This window comes from Paramisgurnus dabryanus, chromosome 12, assembly GCF_030506205.2.
Source record: "Paramisgurnus dabryanus chromosome 12, PD_genome_1.1, whole genome shotgun sequence".
NCBI lineage: Eukaryota > Metazoa > Chordata > Actinopteri > Cypriniformes > Cobitidae > Paramisgurnus > Paramisgurnus dabryanus.
Window position 1 is genome coordinate 31,158,806 of NC_133348.1, and position 19,573 is coordinate 31,178,378.

General features: G+C 36.5%; 1 protein-coding gene across 1 annotated transcript in view; it reads right to left on the minus strand.

Moving 5' to 3' along the window:
• The window catches only part of rngtt (RNA guanylyltransferase and 5'-phosphatase), a 164,596-nt gene that overhangs the window by 140,772 nt on the left and 4,251 nt on the right, over positions 1 to 19,573 (minus strand). The window contains exon 5 of the mRNA XM_065268829.1: positions 4,197 to 4,272. Within this exon, the coding sequence (XP_065124901.1) occupies positions 4,197 to 4,272 (76 nt within the window). The remainder of the gene's footprint in view (positions 1 to 4,196; positions 4,273 to 19,573) is intronic.

Below are 19,573 nucleotides of genomic sequence, written 5' to 3' on the forward strand. Positions count from 1 at the left end.
CTTGATCTTTTGAGATCTTACAGGTTTGGTATCATTAATACATCCTGAAAATTTCATAGCTTAAAATGCCGTCCTTATTAAAGGCGGGGTGCATGATTTTTGCAAACTACTTTGGAAAAGGCAGTCCGGTCGAATAAAAAAAAAACACACTTGTAGCCAATCAGCAGTAAGGGGCGTGTTTACTAACCGACATCATGGCCTGGGTTGCGTATGTGTGGGGCGGGTATATCAAAAGAAGGTCCAGATTCTATTGGGGTAGGGTGCGTGTTTGTTTAGGTGATTGCAAATGTTAACATTGGCTTTCAGAGATCATGGACCCCGCCATTAAAATCGAAAACATTTATGTAACCATTCTCCAAAAAACAAAATGGCAGGATTAGGATTGAACCAATGACCTTTTGCACTGTTACCACAATGCTCTACCAACTAAACTACAGGAAGAAAATAGGACTGAAACTTATGCTGCGTACACACCAAACATGAAGCAATGCGTTCCTCGCTCTAGATTACTGGCGGGATTTAACTTTGTGTCATGCACATTTTTTAACTTGCGTGAATAGCGCGTGTTTTGAGGTGACTAGCACTCCCAATTCACATCATTCGCATTGCTCCTCGCAAGTTTGTGTATTCGCATATTTGGATTGACTTTGTATCGATGAATTTGCATTTACATACGCTCCATAAGGCAATTACGCCTTATGAGAAATAAATGTTAATTTTATAATCCTGAAATGGAATTGAAAGTGTGTACATTTTATATTTCTGTATTTTTACTTTTGAAACAGAAAAAAGTTGACTATTTTTTCCCCATTCGTTCAATTCCTCATGAATAATAATAATATACATCATAAAAATGATGTCATAGCTAGGCCTTTACTTGTACAGGAAACATTGCGACATTAAATTAAACAGAACCAAATAACCATAGATTATGGAAAAGTGAAGATAAAATATATTGCATTTTCATAAAGCTCTCCTGAAGATGCCCCAGTCACTACATGATAAATATGTTATTTCCCTTCACTAGCACACTCCATTTCAAGTGAATGCAGGTAAGAAAGTGAAGGGATTTAAAAAAGTAAGCCCTCTTTTAGATAAGACTACATTCCTGCAGAATAACAAGCAAACGTCTAAGAAGCTTTGGACGCACAAAGTCTTTGGAGCTGACAAATGCCAGATTTCAACTTGCGGCACAATAAATTGATATGTCAATTACATGCGAACAATTACAGATGTGCTGTGGTAAAACTCTCATAAAATATCAAAACAGATCGATTCAGTTTTATTCCAGAAGCCCATTCGCCTTCGCAGAGATTCCTTCAAGTCCCCGGTGAGCGATCGTGAGCAGACAGCAAAAACAGCAATTTCAACTACACCGCAAACACAATTATAAGCTTCACTTCAAAAGAAAAGCCTCCACACGCTTGACAGCGCATTCAGATGATATCTATATATCTGACACAACATGAGCTGTTTTGTTTTGATAAGACACAACTGCTTCTGAGATTAAGTGGCAATTTTACAGTTATGGTTTCCTAAATCACAAGAGTTATTAATATCACATACATCAACATCAAGCTAATTTGGAGCTAATGGTATTTAGCATTGGATACTTTCTACACCCTATTTGAAACCTTTCAGCTGAAACCGAAAAGAAAGTTTAGCAGATTTATGAGCCTTTCTTAAAGTAAAGAACCTTTTATTTACATGCTTATCTTTGCTTGTGAAGATCAAACGTAGACTCGTATCATTAAATGATGAAGATACATTTTCTTTGTTACTGTGCATTCACACCAGATGCGGAAGAGGCGGCAAGCACAAGTGATTTACATGTTAAGTCAATGCAATGACTCGAATAGCCATCATGTGGCGTAGTACGGCGAATGGCGCTGTGCAAATTGAGCATTGCCGGGAGAAATGCACGAATTGAAAAATCTGAACTTTGGCGGATATTCGCGCTGCGTTAACCAATCGGGAAGCGAGCAGAGTCGCAGAAGCCCCTCCCATGACACAAATTTCCACGTGAATGTCTTAAATGACTAGAATTTCACACGTGAATGAAGCGAGTAAACTTAAAATGTTTAAGCGTCCAACTATACACGAATAGCGCGTTTTGCCACCTCTACTGCGTATGGTGTGAATGCACAGTTAAAATTAACCACAAGAAAATGAGTATATTGGCAAGTTTTTTATTTTACGGAGTCATATAATCTAATTTCCTTTCCAATTCATTCAGAAATCAAACAAGTGAATGGCTAAATTCAGAACAGCATACTAGCATACCACTCTCTCTAGTTTCACCAACTTTTTATTTGCAAAAATAGTAAGAGTAGTATTTGATTGAATTTAGCCAGTCTTTATGAATGAGTCACTGAATCATTGATAAACACGGACTTAGTAAGAAAACATCTGTATGTTGCTCAGAGACGCACAACAATTAAGCGGCTGGCTTTGTTTTGAACTAATATGCTGGCAAACTAGAAATAATCTGATAAAACTGCCAACGTGGCTTCTGTGTGAATGCAAACATGTCCCCTTTATTGGAGCAATCCCAACTAATCAGAAAAAAACTTAAAGGGATAGCTCACCAAAAAATAATGTCATCAAATAGTGCCTTTGCCTATAACTTAAGAACAACTTTCTCCAACTCAACTTTGACGTTGTACATTTATCCAGAAATGAAACGTGAACACGACAAAACATGCTGTGGGATGCGTTGCCATGTACTCTGCTTCAAATTTGGGCTACTTTTAAGCTGTTTCTGCAGGTGATTTTTTTCTCAAAGGACTTTTGTTGATAAGTTATTGGTATTTGGGCTCTAAATAGTCCTTTTGGGCTAGTTTGAATGTCTGGCTGTGCGCTTGCGCAGATGTTTGGTTTGGATTACATGTAAACAAAACCAGTGCAAGCTGCTCTCATTGTTTTTTTTTTTTGAAAAGTGAGGTTAAATATGGTCTTTTTTCTCAGAATGAATCACTTAAAATTAACATGTTAAAGTGACACACTAATATTCATATAAACTAACTATACAATAATTATAGGTTCCTCTCAAAAAAAATGGTGAGTTATTTTCAACCCAGTCTTGGGCCAAATTAACACAAAAGAATCTCATTTAAACAACGTTAAATATTACTCGTATAAGAAATAAAAAAAAATAACATCAATTGATACTTTTCAACAACTCAAGTTCATTTTTAACTGCACCAATCCTACTATGGCTAAGCTCATTAATATTAATTAGGTTCTTCTGATTGGTAAGTAAGCTTTCTAAAGCATCAGTCGCATACTATAATTAATATTCATGAGCCAATGCCTGCCTTTTAAAGTAAATCACAGAGGCTTAGTTTTAATATTTATGAGCCAAACTTTCTCCACAGCAGCATTAAAACTCCCAAATATCAAACTGAGTGGATCTAATGATACCACAGAAATGTTTTTAGTTTTATTACAGTTATTCTTATCCTGCTGTGGCATGGACTTGATAAAGAAGTACTGGTATTGACTGGTATCTCTAGTTTAACTTTAATTTGGTTCCAATGTTGCCAAAAGCCATAAATTAGAGGAGTTAAATGTAAATGTGCTTTAGCTAGCAATGAATTTCACTGCAGAACATTAGTGACGCCCCTCTGAATGCAGTTGAAGTCATAAAAACTGACCCTGGCTGATATACGTGACGCCTACACCTCTATGCATGCTTCTTTTAATGCACTCTCATTTAAATTTTAGCAGATGGTTGCAGGGAAGATCGACTAGTGCTCCAAGTGTTTCCATTTATAAACTACAACTCAGAGTATGCTGACGTCTCAGAGCCCTAGAAATAACTTTATAACCTTTACCACAGTAAAACAACAACAGCACTGTTATTTACTGTAGTAATGACTGAAACGTTATCATTAAGACCTCCTGAAAATGTTATTTTTACAATTACGGATGATTTCTTTCTTTTGAGTGCTAATGTAACCAAATAAAGAGCAAATGTGTGCATTACACAGAATGATGACGTGAAGTGTTACTTTGTCACATCACCAAAATATCTGCACAGATCACGATATATACATATATATATATATATATATATACCATAACCGTGAAACAAGATTGCTCATATCATGATGCAAGATTGTGTTTATACCTCCCACCCCCAACTGTTACTGTACATGTGTTCAGTGTATGAGTGATCATATATGTTTTCTGACCTCCAGTCCATTTTCTCCACCAGGTAGGCACATATTAAAAAGCCTGTGCGGTTGAAGCCGTGCGTGCAGTGAACGCCTGCGGAAGACAAAGGACAAGAGTGACTAAGATACACTGAATCACAGATTATTCACACAGGCCACCCACCTACTGTACCAAACCAATAAACTGCACTTCACTGAAATCAAACTCATTATTATTGAGGACTTCTGTACAGAAATGGACCAAAGGTTGTCAAAATCACTGACTGAAGGAATTCACATACATGTTGTTATACATCTACATTCAGCAGGTGACCGATATATCAGCAATACCTAAAAATCGGCCAATATCCGTTATTATTCTTAAAGGTGCCAAAGAATACATTGAAATAATCTGTTAAAAGATTAGTCAATTTTCTTTAAAAAAAATCCAGATAATTTACTCACCACCATGTCATCCAAAATGTTGATGTCTTTCTTTGTTCAGAAATTATGTTTTGTGAGGAAAACATTCCAGGATTTTTCTAATTTTAATGGACTTTAATGGACCCCAACACTTAACACTTTTCAACTGAGTTTCAAAGGACTCTAAACGATCCCAAACAAGGCATAAGGGTCTTATCTAGCAAAACGATTGTCATTTTTGGCAAGAAAAATAAAAAAATATGCACTTTTAAACCACAACTTCTCGTCTATCTCCGGTCCTGTGATGCGCCAGCTGACCCCACGCAATACGTCATGACGTCAAGAGGTCACGGATGATGTATGCAAAACTATGCCCCAGTATTTACAAGTATGGAGAACGAGGACCGTTCAGACGTTGTTGTATGTGGAATGATACTAATTAATGTCTTTGTGTCAGTTTATTGTTTACAATGGTCCGCAAATGTGTGTTTCATATATGTAACACGTGATCTTTCGATGTTACTACGCTTTTACGTGAGGTCGGGCTGGCGTATCACCTGACCGGAGATAGAAGAGAAGTTGTGGTTTAAAAGTGCATATATTTTATTTTTCTTGTCAAAAATGACAATCGTTTTGCTAGATAAGACCCTTATGCCTCATTTGGGATCATTGAAACTCCGTTGAAAAAAACTGTTAAGTGTTTAGTTAAGTGTTAAGTGTTGGGGTCCATTAAAGTCGATTAAAAAGAGAAAAAAACTGGAATGTTTTCCTAAAACACATAATTTCTTCTCGACTGAACAAAGAAAAACATTAACATTTTGGATGACATGGTGGTGAGTAAAATATCTGAAATTTTTTTAAGAAAATTGACTAATCCTTTAAATTGTTCTCTTATATCTACATAGAAGGTATGTGTCTTTATTAAGTGCAAAAATGATCCACAGACGGTTTTATATGTCCATTTACAACACTAGGATCTGCCTTTAGAATGAAATGGGCTATTATTACCTTATTTGAAAGGGTCATGAATAATAATGAGGAGCTCTGCTCTGATTGGCTGTTTCTCAGAGCAGCTCATTCAGTAACTCTGTGTGTGTGTAAACAGACCTTATGTTTAAGCCTGTATCAGATGAAAATACAGATTTTGAGGTATAATCAATTGTTCGGAGATTGTTAATGGACGTTTCTGAGTGGTACGTTTGTGTTTTTTTCAGTATGGAACTGCAAAACATAACTGTAACGTCAATAGTAGAACTTTAGCCTAAACGCTAGCACATAGCATTAACTAGAATTCAGCGATAACTTAGCAGTCACAACTGTGGTTTTAGCATTGTAACAACATTGTAATTAATTTAATGTGTAATTTTATGTCGACTGTAACGTCACAGTTGGTGTTATGCTGACATAAGTCTGTTTTCAAGGGATCTTTTTCACGCACGAGGTTTACATAAGAAGGAGGAAACAATCGTGTTTGAGGCTCACAGTAGGGATGTCAATTTATGCAATTTCACATATTCGATGATCGTTTAAATTAACGATCAATCAATCGAATAATCGTTAACTGTAATAGTGCAATAGGTCATTACATCAGTGGCATATAGCCAATGACATAAAAGTGTGCATAAAAACGCCAGCTTCCTCACGCAAATTAAAAGATTTTATTTTGTCTAAATAACATGCTGGTGGGATTGTTAAATGAGTCAATGTAATTGGTGTTTTGATAAAAATCCTCAATTTAATCTCGTAATGAAATATAATGACCTATAGACGGTTTCAGCAATAATAACATAAACAAGCGGCTGTCGCGGTCCGCACGTAACTTCCGGTAAACTCCGCTAATAATACATAACAACAATGTACGTAGTTTATTTATATAACAAGCAAAAAAACAACACATAGATTACCTAGGAAACCAAAACATGTGTTATTTTCGACGAGGCATTTGTTCAAGAGATCAGTTTAGCAACTAGTCAAAACGAAACTGGAAGTAAGGTTCGGATCCAGACGTGTATCACGTGCGTCAGATGAAACCGTCTATAATTGATACAGTGTATAACTCCCCCTCACATGGGCACATAAAAAGTCTGTGCGTCCATGACAAAATATAACTTTCATTATCATCAGGTGTTATTTTTCTAGTTGTTCACCTTGCTTTCCGAATCGTTGATACACTGTTTGTTGTAATTATATCCAAGAAGCACACAAAGGGCACTTTTCCTGCAAAGTACTTTCAGCAAAGATGCTTATATTATGAAGATTTCAACCTTCTGAAGATTGATTATTTGTTAACATCCTTAGCTCACAGTATATCATTACCATTTACAGAACTCTTATTATTAGTTTATGCCTAGGTCAATACAGTTTTATATTCTACTGCACCTTTAAATTAAGACCATTGGCCAATAACTTCTCCTGTTTGGACAATTTGCATGTAAAAGCTACAGTTAAAATGGCATAAAGTCTTGCGGATGTTGTTGAACATGCATCAACCAACATTTCGTGAGAAACAGATTTTGAAAATAGGCAACTGCCCATTATTTATGAAAGCAGTTGCTACCTAAACGTCAAAGGTTGACAGAGAACGAATTCAACCATAAAGTCTTCAATTGTTATTAGTGCCTGATCATTAACCTTGACATGAGCGCTTTATTTACAGCTTCAATAATTCCACAAGAGAAACACCAATTATGATGGACCATCAAATCATTCTCACGAGGGTACAGCTGAAATGATTCATTCTGACATTATAGCTTGTGTAAGGTTTCATAAGAGAAAAACACAGTGAAAGCCACAAATACCTCAATGTAATTTCATATCATGCACCTGAAAACTCTCTTGTTCAACACATATTGATTGAACAAAAGCTTTGAAAGTGGACTTTCTCAGTCACAGCACAGATGCTTTACCTTCTCGTCCCTGTCTGCAGGTCACTGTAGTTTTAAAGGGATACTTCACCTAAAAATGAATTTTACCCCCTTAATTTACTCATCCTCTGTGTATATGTTTATCTTTTTTTCAGACTAACACAATCTGAGTTATATTAGAAAATGTCCTGGCTGTTCCAAGCTTTTAAATGGTAGTAAATGGTGCTTCTGCACAGCAAAATGACCAGTGTTAAATGTAAACTCCTGGTGTATATATGGGTACCACCAGGTCTGGTGGTACACATATAAACACCAGTAGTGTAGTTTTAACACTGGTCATTTTGCCGTGTGATTTGAAGCCCGAATAAGTGCATCCATCCTTTAAAGAAGGATGGATGCACTAGGGGGCTCTAGGGGGTTAATACTTTTCTTCTGAGGGTAATCGATGCGATTTTGTAAGAAAAATATTAATTTAAAACATTACAAACTAAGAGACGTAGCTCCATGACGTAGCACACGAGATATAGTGGCGTAGTGACACCTTAGCCTCAAAAGACATTTAATAACTGTATGTATAATTTTTGATGGATGGATGTGTTTTATTGGAACTTTATAAAAGGGGGAACTTACCAACACCATTATAAAGCTGAAACTCCGATTGATCTGGTTTAAAGAAAAAGTCATTTATACCTACAGTATGATGGCTTGAGGGTGATTAAAATATAGACCATTTTTTTAGTGTGAACTATCCCTTTAAGAAATAAAGACATTTTCTACCATAGAAATATCTGTATCATTTTGTTATGTAATTTTGTCCCAGTAAAAAGACAGGGCCAGACACTTTGCAATTGCTGTATTGAAAGATGAATGCGTAAAGATGCTTTTAAAAAAAGCCCCATTTTGTGCAGTATCACAAAAGAGTAGCACTTTGAAACAACATAAGGGTGAGTAAATAATAACAAAATGTTCATTTTGAGGTGATCTGTTCTTTTAAATATTTATTTCTAGAACTATTTGTCCTTTGGAACATGTAGTACGGTGCCAGAGCACTTCTTTTATCTTAAATATTTCAAAACCACTAAACACAATAGAGAAGTACTGCAGAAGGACTGCAATGAATACAAACAGCGCTGAGGATTGTGGGTTGTGACCTGGCATTACCCAGAAAAACTCAACCATCCAGTGCTGCAGAAAAGCTGGATTCATTACTACAGTCCTTGAACACACCGACCGCAAATTACCTTCTGTTAGGAGCTATTGTACCATTAAAGTTCATTTATTAGTACTGGAGCAGTCATCTGCAAGACTTCTCTTAGCACTGCACCTGTTTTTCTTTTAACCATCCATATAATGCATAACTTCATGCCGCATTAACTCTATATATGCTATACTATACACTAAAATTGCTTATTTATTATTTTTGCTAGAAAGTAAAGTTTTAAATTATATATATCTCTTACAAAATCGCATCGATTACCCTTAACTCTTTTCCCCGCCATTGACGAGTTATCTCGTCAATTAAGAGAAAACACAACTTTTACAAACTGGAAGTTACGCCTCACGTGAAAGAGAAAGAACTTTGTGTATGTTTTGAGGATCGCTCAGCATCGGATCTCTTTCCAAAGTTCTTTCGCAAAAATGCAACTATCTCAGCTTTTTGCTCCAAATTTTGTGTTTTTGAAGAAACCTACCCATATTTGAGAGGTGATAAAAGAGAACTAATAAAGGTCGGATGAAATGTTTTATTTTTTTGAAAGCAGAGGGTGTGTTCTTTCATTTGAGTTAAGGGAGTGACAGTGATTATATAACCGTGACACCGACGGTAATGGTTGAACACCGTCATTAGAACTCTATAACCGCTAAAACCGTTATTAAATAAATAAATAAAATATCATAGAAAATGTTTAAATACTGATTCAAAACAATGGTCTTCGTAGTTTTCAACTGTATTTGATTCTTTGGAAAACCGCATAAGTGAGGTGCAGATGATTCATGAACATGGAGAATATATCAGGTCAATTGACCGTTCGCAAAGACCACCTGACCCCCTTAGTTACTGTCGCTATGTCCGACAAGATATGTCGCTCTCACACCCCACCATGTTCTCACGCAGTGAAAAACATCGCGGAACAGGGAGAAGACTGACATCACGCTGTCACACAGGACAGACCAGGTTACCTTTTGATATTAAACATATTAAACAAAGTCTCACCTTTCAAATGATCTCTTCCTTCTAGTTAATTTATAGCATTAAATGAACATGAATGATCATAAGAAGGAATGTTGTTTTAACAGCAGAAAGGTGTCAGTACACTCCACTTTTCAAGTTCAAATCCTCTCATGTTAATCTACTAACTCTCCCGACTGCTTTGGATGGCGAAGAAGTATGGTTGGTCAGATCACCTGTCAATCAAGCTCCCTGCGAAGGGTTATTGAGGTAGATGCGTCCTAGCCTAAAGATGTGTGGTGATAGCGGTGAAAGGACATTCACTGCTAGTTGTCTTTTCTGTTAGTTTTTTAATAAACGTAGAGCCAAGTAGCTAATCAGTGTCTGCTCGTTTATTCAAACCAAGTTATCCTATAACAGACAAACCACACAACGCGCAAACCCCCCCACCCGGACGGTTATGTTACGAACCGTCACATTTGACATGCGTCATAACCGTCATCACCAATTCTGAAACGGCACACCCCTAATGTGATATATTGTATGTTTATATATTTGAAGAAGAACATTTTCTAGAAGACAATACACTTTTGTGAAAATCATGAAAAATGCTGGCGTTAGCTGGCAACTTTTTTTTAAACGCTCGTGGGGAAAGAGTTAAAAGGCCTTTATTTATCCCCCGAAGCCGTGTGGATCACTTTTACGAATAATGGATGCAAATTCTTTGGACTTGAAGGAGTGAACCCCATATTCATTTATTCTAAAGATCGGAAGTAGGGCTGGGACAACGCGTCGACGTAATCGACGACGTCGACGCAAAAAATACGTCGACGCAAAATATGCGCGTCGATTCGTCAGACCCAAAAAGGCGGCGCAGTAGTATCAACGCGAGTGGCTTCAGTCCACGCCGGTTTCACACAGCAAGGGTGAGCAGAGCCTGCGGCCGCGCAGCGCATGGTTTTTTCAGCGCCCATGTTAACAAGCATGCACCCCGCCGCATGAGCAGCGCGAGCTCGCGGCTCGAAACGGATATAAACGGAGATCGGAGCCAGCCGCAAATACTTGGGCGGCTCTGTAGCAACAGTGCTGCAATCATTTCTGCGTGGTTCTGCTGCGCTGCTCACACTCAATTAAAGTGAAAGTGCTTTGTTTATGGTTTAAATGCTCGTGGATTTACGCGAAAAAGTGTAATTTTACCATAAAATCATGAATGTGATGCCTGGTGTGTTTTAAACAGTCATTTGAGCAATTTAACAGAAAGCAATGAAATATGTCACTGTTGCCAGAAGACTGCGCTTTCATTCACTCTCTGTCCAGCAGTAAATGAGTCCTCATCTATCTTAACAAACTTAAGAGAAAGAGATTTAATAATATATGTGCTTCTTAAGTCTATAATAAGTCTATCTTAAGTCTATCTTAGTCATTAAATGGACTAGAACAGCACGAAAACAATGTGGATTAAACAAATCTAGTTATAAAAATTACACAGACCATCAAAAGGCACATTGAAGAGGTTTTGCTCATAAATGCATGTAAAATAAAGTAATTTTAACTTGAGATTTTTATACGGTTACTTAACTGCACAGTATGCACTGCAAATGCTTTATTGAATGCTACCTCTGTCTAAGAATGCATTATTTTGCACTTGTATAGTCTTTTTTTATTTTGAAATTTTAAGAGCAATAAAGATATATTGAAATGTTTACATTCAGATATGTAAATCAACATGTATAACTTGCTATTAGTTAATTAATGGGGAGATAATCGAGAATCGAATCGAAGTCGAATCGGACTGCCAAAATGAATCGTTAGATTAATCGATGCATCGAAAAAATAATCGCTAGATTAATCGTTAAAAAAATAATAGTTTATCCCAGCCCTAATCGGAAGATCTACGACATTTTCAAAAATATCTGAATATGTGTTTGTATGAAAAAGGATGGACATATGTAACTCGCGTGGCTTCAGGGTGAGTAAATCACAGAGTCATTTTCATGGCTTGTTGAAAAGTATGTTTTTTTTTACTTTTAAGTGATTAGACTCTCTTGACTTGATACAGAAATCAAATAGCCATAAGCCCTTCACAATCATCAATCAACAGCCCTGCATTATGCCACTTACTGTTTAATAAACCTAATGAGAGAACAACGTGCTTAAAAATCTATTACACTTATGTGGTAATGAAGCACTCTACTTTACTAAATTGGATGCTATGAAACATTTCAACAGAAGACAAAAGACACTAATGAAGACTTGAACAGAAACTAAACTCTTGGGGGGGGTTAACGGTATTTAATTAACACTGTTTAAGAGTTGGATTCCTCACGCAAAACATAGGCAAAGTGTCATAAAAGCAGATGGACGTGTGACGTAGTATTTCTGTACCGAATGCACTTCTTCGGGATTCGTACAAGTTTCGGAACGTTGTTTTCGAACATGAAAGATCCATACGTAGCAGTCTTGCATTATTTCTTTTAGGGCAATTTCAGTGCACGAAGTACAGTGGAAGTCCTTATATGGGCACTTCACTCGGAAAGCACGCACACACAGACCAACCAAGAGCTGACACGAAATCAATGTCACCAAAGAAGTGTGTTGTTGTTTGTGAGGGAAACTTAAGCTTGTTCAGCTTCCAAATGAACCCAGCATTATGGAAATAATCAATTTAGTTGGTTTATCTAGTGAAGCGGTGGAGTTGTGTGTGTGTGTTTGTTTAACGCTGTATTTCGTTGAAACCGGGTCATGAGTCGCATGCGGTAAGTAAAACTGCATCAAATGTCTGTTTTTTGTTGCCAATCATTCCCTAAGTGAAAATAATGTAAACAACATGAACATGAAGGGATATAGTAGGATAATGTTTTTTTTGTGTTGCTTGCGACTCGCTCCGCCCGCTGTACGCCTCCAGGAGCTCGAGTTTATTTAGAAAGTCTTTTATAAATCTGATAAAACTACAGACTTTACAAGGGTAATTAATCAAAAGAAATTAATAGCCACAAACCTGTATATTAAATTATTTTATTTTAGGTACACTTGGGTACATTAAGACAGAACCCATCTCTAATTTTCAAATGCATACAATTATGTTAAATACAACACAATTTTGATGCAAGATAAAAAATGTATGCACTCTAAAAATGGCTGGGTTATTTTTGACCCACAATGGGTAAACATTGGACAGAACACGTGCTGGGTTAAAAATGACCCAATGTTGGGTTGTTGTTATGAAACCATGGGGTATAATAACCCAGCAGTTGGGTTAAAATAACCCAGCATTGGGTCAATTTTTAACCCTGCACGTGTTTGATCAATATTTACCCATTATGGGTCAAAAATAACCGAGCCATTTTTAGAGTGTGCTGAAAAAAGTCATTCTTTGATCAAACAGGATCAGGTTATTTCATTAAAAAAAAAAAATCGATTCGTGGCCTTTGAGAATCGATTTTGAATCGACCAGGTTTAAAAAAAAAACGATTAATCGAAAAATCTATTTTTTTGCCCAGCCCTATTAGTAAATGCGCTATACTTTTTATTTAGAAACTGACCAATATTTTAAGATTGCCTTCTCCTCTCTGTATCCCATCGTAGGCTATGCATTTAGATGTGTATTGCATCGGACTCAGTTTGGACCCTGTACCGGGTCCAGAATTATCTTATTTTGACTTAATATAAAATATTCCTTTAATTTTTAATGGTCTGTCATGGACCCAGTACCACATATGAGATACTGTTTGAAAGCTTAGAGTCTCTACTTTCTGCAGATATGCATCACTTTGAGATATGTTTTACTGTAAGAACGTTACTTACACTTAATTTACACTATCACCCCCCCCAACAATTTATTATATGATTTAATATTCACATATTTCATATTTTTCAAGTATGACAAACATGGGCAAGTCTTATATCAAATGAAAGCTCTCATTCTCAGGAATAAGACTACATCGTTAATTTTGATCTATTACTAACACATATCCAACAATCGTTGAATGAATAATAAGGTAAAAAATGGTCTTTTGTAAACATATGTGAAACTTGAGTGTGGACTGCCTCAGATAGCACATATAGCCACAAATGATACACCATCTTTTATTTTAGGTCCTACTCTAAAAAATGAGTCCATTCACAGCATTTTCTTTGGTTGTGTGCATAATTAGTCCCTTGCTATTTATTATATGTGCAAAACAAAAAATTTATATTTATATGAAAAATGTATTTTCGCACCCTTCAGTAAAATGAGAATAACTTTTGAATGCAACATGCTAAAGAGTTCATTCTTTTTTTGGGTGTTTACTGTCTGCTGCTGCTAACAACCAGAACTGTCTGCAGTCTGCTAGAGCACATAGAACCCGAGTTATAAACTATCATAGACTGTGTTTACAACATTAAAAAAGACAATTTGGTGTTTCATCATATGAAAAAACAACATAAATAACAAAATTTGTCACAAACAGCAGCTTTTTATGTAACTTCAAAGGGTTTTCTGCAAAATGATATAAAGATATTGCATTTATTCCACTGTATGTGGTTGTGGAAGCACTTTAAATGTTTTTAGGCAGAAATTGTATACAAAAAGGGTATTATTCCTCCCATCAGTTGGAGTAAAATAAATTTTGAATTCATAATGATAGAGAAAAAATTCCCTTTTCCTCTGTAAGCTGGCAACCAGAGTTATACACTTTTAAATACAGACTTTAGAAAAAAAACATCAAAAAGCGCCTATTTATTTTTGTGTTTATTAGAGGACTGACAACACATACAACCAAGTTGAGCACTTTTAACAGTGTTTTATGTAATTTCAAAGGGTTTCCTTTAAAATGGTACCAAACTTTTGCATGTGCACCTCTGCTTGTGGGTATGATAAGCTTTTGAAATTGGGTAGGCCAAATCCAGGCGGAAATCCCCAAAATAGCCTCAGAGTGTAAGAGGTTATGGAGATGCACATTCCTAATAGGTACTCAAGATGAACATAAGATAAGCAGAAACAGCGTGTGTTATGGGAGGTTTAAAAAATAAAAGTGCTTAAAAAAGGTTCTTCACATCAATGCTTTAGAGCAGGGGTCTTCAACTTCTCTTCTTCGGAGGCCAGATTTTAAAAATGTGAATATGATGCAGGCCTTTTACCTCTTATATATTTTATTGCTTTTACCTATAACTTATATTATTATTATTATTATTATGTGTTATAGGCTAACTTATGTTGTTTTTGTTAATTTTTGTCATATATTAAAAAACATTAAAACACAAAAAAGATGCAGGATGCAAGGACTTGTATTAAGTATTTTGCCTTTTAATTCCTGTAAAACGTATATTTTCTTTTTGTAATATTTTTAAAACAAATCGCAAAAGACAAATGTTAATAGTTCAACTATGAACATTGCACATAAAAGTGCAAGTGTAAATAATCAACACATATATATTGTTGTATAGCACTAAATGTAATGCAAAGCTCTTAAAACTTTTTAGTTTATAATTTTCAAGTAAACATATGCATGTTTACATATAGACAGTCTTCTCCTAATGACTAAACTTGCACTTCATGCTTTCTTATTTACCATTTAAAAAAATATACGCAATAAAAGCGCCTTTCCATTGTACACGACATTCAGATGTGACTGTCAAGAGTTCGCCCCCTAGTGGCAGTTGTAATGAAATTTCAGTTTAAACGTAAATCTGTGACAAAGAGAGAAGTTCATTCCAGAGCCTTTAATCTACAAATATTCACCATAGTGGAATGCAAAGGAATAAAACAATAAACAGCTATGCATATACACTCACCTAAAGGATCATTAGGAACACCTGTTCAATTTCTCATGAATGCAATTATCACATGGCAGTTGCTTCAATGCAATTAAGGGGTGCGGTCCTGATCAAGACAATCTCCTGAACTCCAAACTGAATGTCAGAATGGAAAAGAAAGGTGATTTAAGCAATTTTGAGTGTGGCATGGTTGTTTGTGCCAGATGGGCCGGTCTGAGTATTTCACAATCTGCTCAGTTACTGGGATTTTCACGCACAACCATTTCTAGGGTTCACAAAGAATGGTGTGAAAAGGGAAAAACATCCAGTATGCGGCAGTCCTGTTGGCGAAAATGCCTTACTGATTCAAGCTGATAGAAGAGCAACTTTGACTAAAATAACCACTCGTTACAACCGAGGTATGCAGCAAAGCATTTGTAAAGCCACAACACGCACAACCTTGAGGCGGATGGGCTACAACAGCAGAAGACCCCACCGGGTACCACTCATCTCCACTACAAATAGGAAAAAGAGGCTACAATTTGCACGAGCTCACCAAAATTGGACAGTTGAAGACTGGAAAAATGTTGCCTGGTCTGATGAGTCTCGATTTCTGTTAAGACATTCAGATGGTAGAGTGAAAATTTGGCGTAAACATAATGAGAACATGGATCCATCATGCCTTGTTACCACTGTGCAGGCTGCTGGTGGTGGTGTAATGTTGTGGGGGATGTTTTCTTGGAACATTTTAGGCCCCTTAGTGCCAATTGGGCATCGTTTAAATGCCACAGCCTACCTGAGCATTGTTTCTGACCATGTCCATCCCTTTATGACCACCATGTGATGGCTACTTCCAGTAGGATAATGCACCATATCACAAAGCTCGAAACATTTTAAATTGGTTTCTTGAACATGACAATGAGTTCACTGTACTAAAATGGCCCCCACAGTTACCAGATCTCAACCCAATAGAGCATCTTTGGGATGTGGTGGAACGGGAGCTTCGTGGACTGGATGTGCATCCCACAAATCTCCATCAACTGCAAGAAGCAATCCTATCAATATGGGCCAACATTTCTAAAGAATGCTTTCAGCACCTTGTTGAATCAATGCCACATAGAATTAAGGCACTTCTGAAGGCGAAAGGGGGTCAAACACAGTATTAGTATGGTGTTCCTAATAATCCTTTAGATGAGTGTATGCTAAGTGTTACTAATAAAGTTAAATGAAAAAAGAATAAAAATGTATCATTATCACTTCACACACGATGTTTTAAGTGAAATGCACTGAAATACATCACTTCTGGTTGGCGTGTTGCATGCGGTGTAGTCGCACAAGTTTATTTTTATTCATTTTTTTACGTATCCAAAGCTCAAATCGGATCGGAAAATGATGCACTCCCAGATGGTTGGCACCCCAAGTAGCGCCTTTGTGACTCTCCTTCCGGTTTATTCGCCATTACTTGTTGTGTACAGTGAAAAGTTGGCTTTAAAGGTGCTCTAAGCGAATTCACGCGTTTTAGGCCATAACATTTTTTTTGTTTCATACAGTAAACATCTCATCACTAACTGCTAGCTGCCTGTCCCCTGAACACACTGTAAAAAAAATGCGGTCTCTGTAGACAGCCCAGGCTCCACAAACTACAACAAAAACAAAGTGGTCAAACCTACCACCACGACACATAACAAATGTGTTCCAGCCAATAAACGACAAGGATTTGGGATTGGGGGTTGGGCGCGTTCATGACTCGTTCAGAAAGCACTGAAGGAAGGGGGAGGAGTTAGCTACGCTCCGTTTAGTTTGACAACAATTCGAACGTCAACAAGAAATGACGTCACACAGATTCGCTTATAGCGCCTTTAAAGAAACCACATTGATTTTAAATCAGACAAATATGACTGGCGGGCCAGACAAATATGATTGGCGGGCCACATTTGGCAGACAGGCTGCCAATTGACTAGCCCTACCACAGCACAACCATTCAGGCAAAAATCCATTTCTTTCCACAAAGAACCTTTGGTGAAACAGAAAGTTTTTTCAGATGTTAAAATGTTCTTTATGGAGCCATTTAGATAAAACATTGGCTTTTCTAGGCTTTGCAAAGCATCTATATTTATCTGCACAAATGAACACATCAATAAGAACCAAGAGAACATAAAGCAAATGTTCAATCTTGATTTTGTTTCTGATAAACTGATTTTACAGATTTTTTTCGGTAAAAGAAATACTGAAGTATTTTCCATAGTTTATGTGATAGGTTTTCTTATACCAATCTCCAACCCATAAATCCTCAACAGTAAACCAAATCCTGAAGGTCTGTTGAGCGGTGCACACCTGCTGTTCCCCTTCCTCAGTGTTTTACTGCTTTCCAGGTGCTAGAAGGTAATAAAAGTTTTAAAACGCCGCATTTCAGGATGGGATATAAACAGAGATGCTGAAGTGTAACATTTTAGAATCTGTTGGTGCATTAAGCCCTGATTCATCACCTCAAACCCTGACCGTATAGCGCACCACCCTTGGCCTGGCTTCTGTTAGGAAGGACTGCAATATAAATGGCAGTAGATCTTCTCAACGCTCAAGTGCACTGCACCTCATTTCATTTTGGAAATTCGCACAGAGCATAACTCACTTTACAGCGTATTCACTCTCTGTATACTGAATTGGCAAGTTTTTGACAAGTTCACCCCTGGGAGCTTTGTACGTCATCTTCTCAACGTCCTGCCTCCAGACTATCTGCTCACGTTCCCTGCAGTGTCAATCACACTGTTGCCGTGGTGATAACACTGACATTCATACATCCCTTCCTTTGTCTTGTGTCTGATTTAACAGGTTCAGTGTGTTGTGATAACGCTCTTCTGTGACTCAACAGCACCTCCAACAGGACAAATACATATTCATTTATAACTAACCACTGGAGTTTTGTTTCCCTGCCACTTGTTGTTTTTGGCTTGCTCACTGGATACTAAAGGTAGAAATGCTAATGTATGCTTATGGTATTACTGCAAATCTGTTTTAAAATTCTCTTTTTTTTATTTAATTCCATGTAAGCTGAAATGGCATGGGTTTGACGAGCAGTCATTGTCTCAGTTAAAGTAAATATTATTCTCAATCTACCTTGGTACGGAGTAAGGTATAAGTATTCAGATGAAATGTCAGGTAGTTTTGATAAGCATTTATTTTTAGAAATTTTCAAATTGTTGCAGTTGTCATTAATTCAGTCAACTTATTATTTCAATATAACAACCAATTACAATGCTACAAGTACAACAGACAATTATCCTTAGAGCTAATATACATCTTATGAACATTTGCAATAACGCCATGTATCCTTCCTGTTTTTTTTACTTCATTTTTCCTTATTTCTATAATGTTTTTCTGATGTCTATACTGTTGCTCTAAAATTCATTTTCTATTTGCTTTTTGGCATACTGTAACACTAGGCCTATGTAAAGCACTATAGTAGAATATAGAAAAAGTAGCACCGGCTACGACAATGAAAAATAAACTTAGTGAGACATGTTTTAAGATCCAAATAAATAAAAAATGTAAATATGCATACAGAATAAAATATATAACATTATTTATTATGTTTATATAATTATATTTTGTTAAACCCAGCTTTAGTTAGGATTTTTTCTTTGTACAACAGCCATCAGATTTGAAAGCCTAGTGGGCAGTGCTCATACAAAACAGGCTCAAGATTGTGATTCTCAGCCCAAAACCACAACTTTAAAAAACACATACAATAGTCCTAGAGAGCAGGGGCGTCATGCACCAATTTTTTTTAAGGGGGCACAGTGTGCACAGCTCACAGAAATTTGTGCATACACAGACATCAAACGAAATATTATAGAGCTTTCAGTCTTTTCCATTACACTTACATTTCTAACAATCTGAACACCCCTGCTTTCATGCAAAACACTCCAAAATAAAAAAGTGTTGAGTGACTTTCATATCAAACACTATTCAATCAGAAAAATGACATATTGGTATCATATTTACATCTGAAATGGCATGTTTTATTTATTTAAGTTTTAATAAATTACTTGTTTAATTGTGTCATTAATGCATTTTGCACAACAACTGCATTATCGCATGAAATTAATGTAATTGTAAATCCATAAAGTATATAAACAACGAAAATGACATAAGCTATAGCCACGTGATTGACTTTAATGTTCAATAATGATAAAAAAAAAAATGTAGATAAAATTATTAGAGGAACG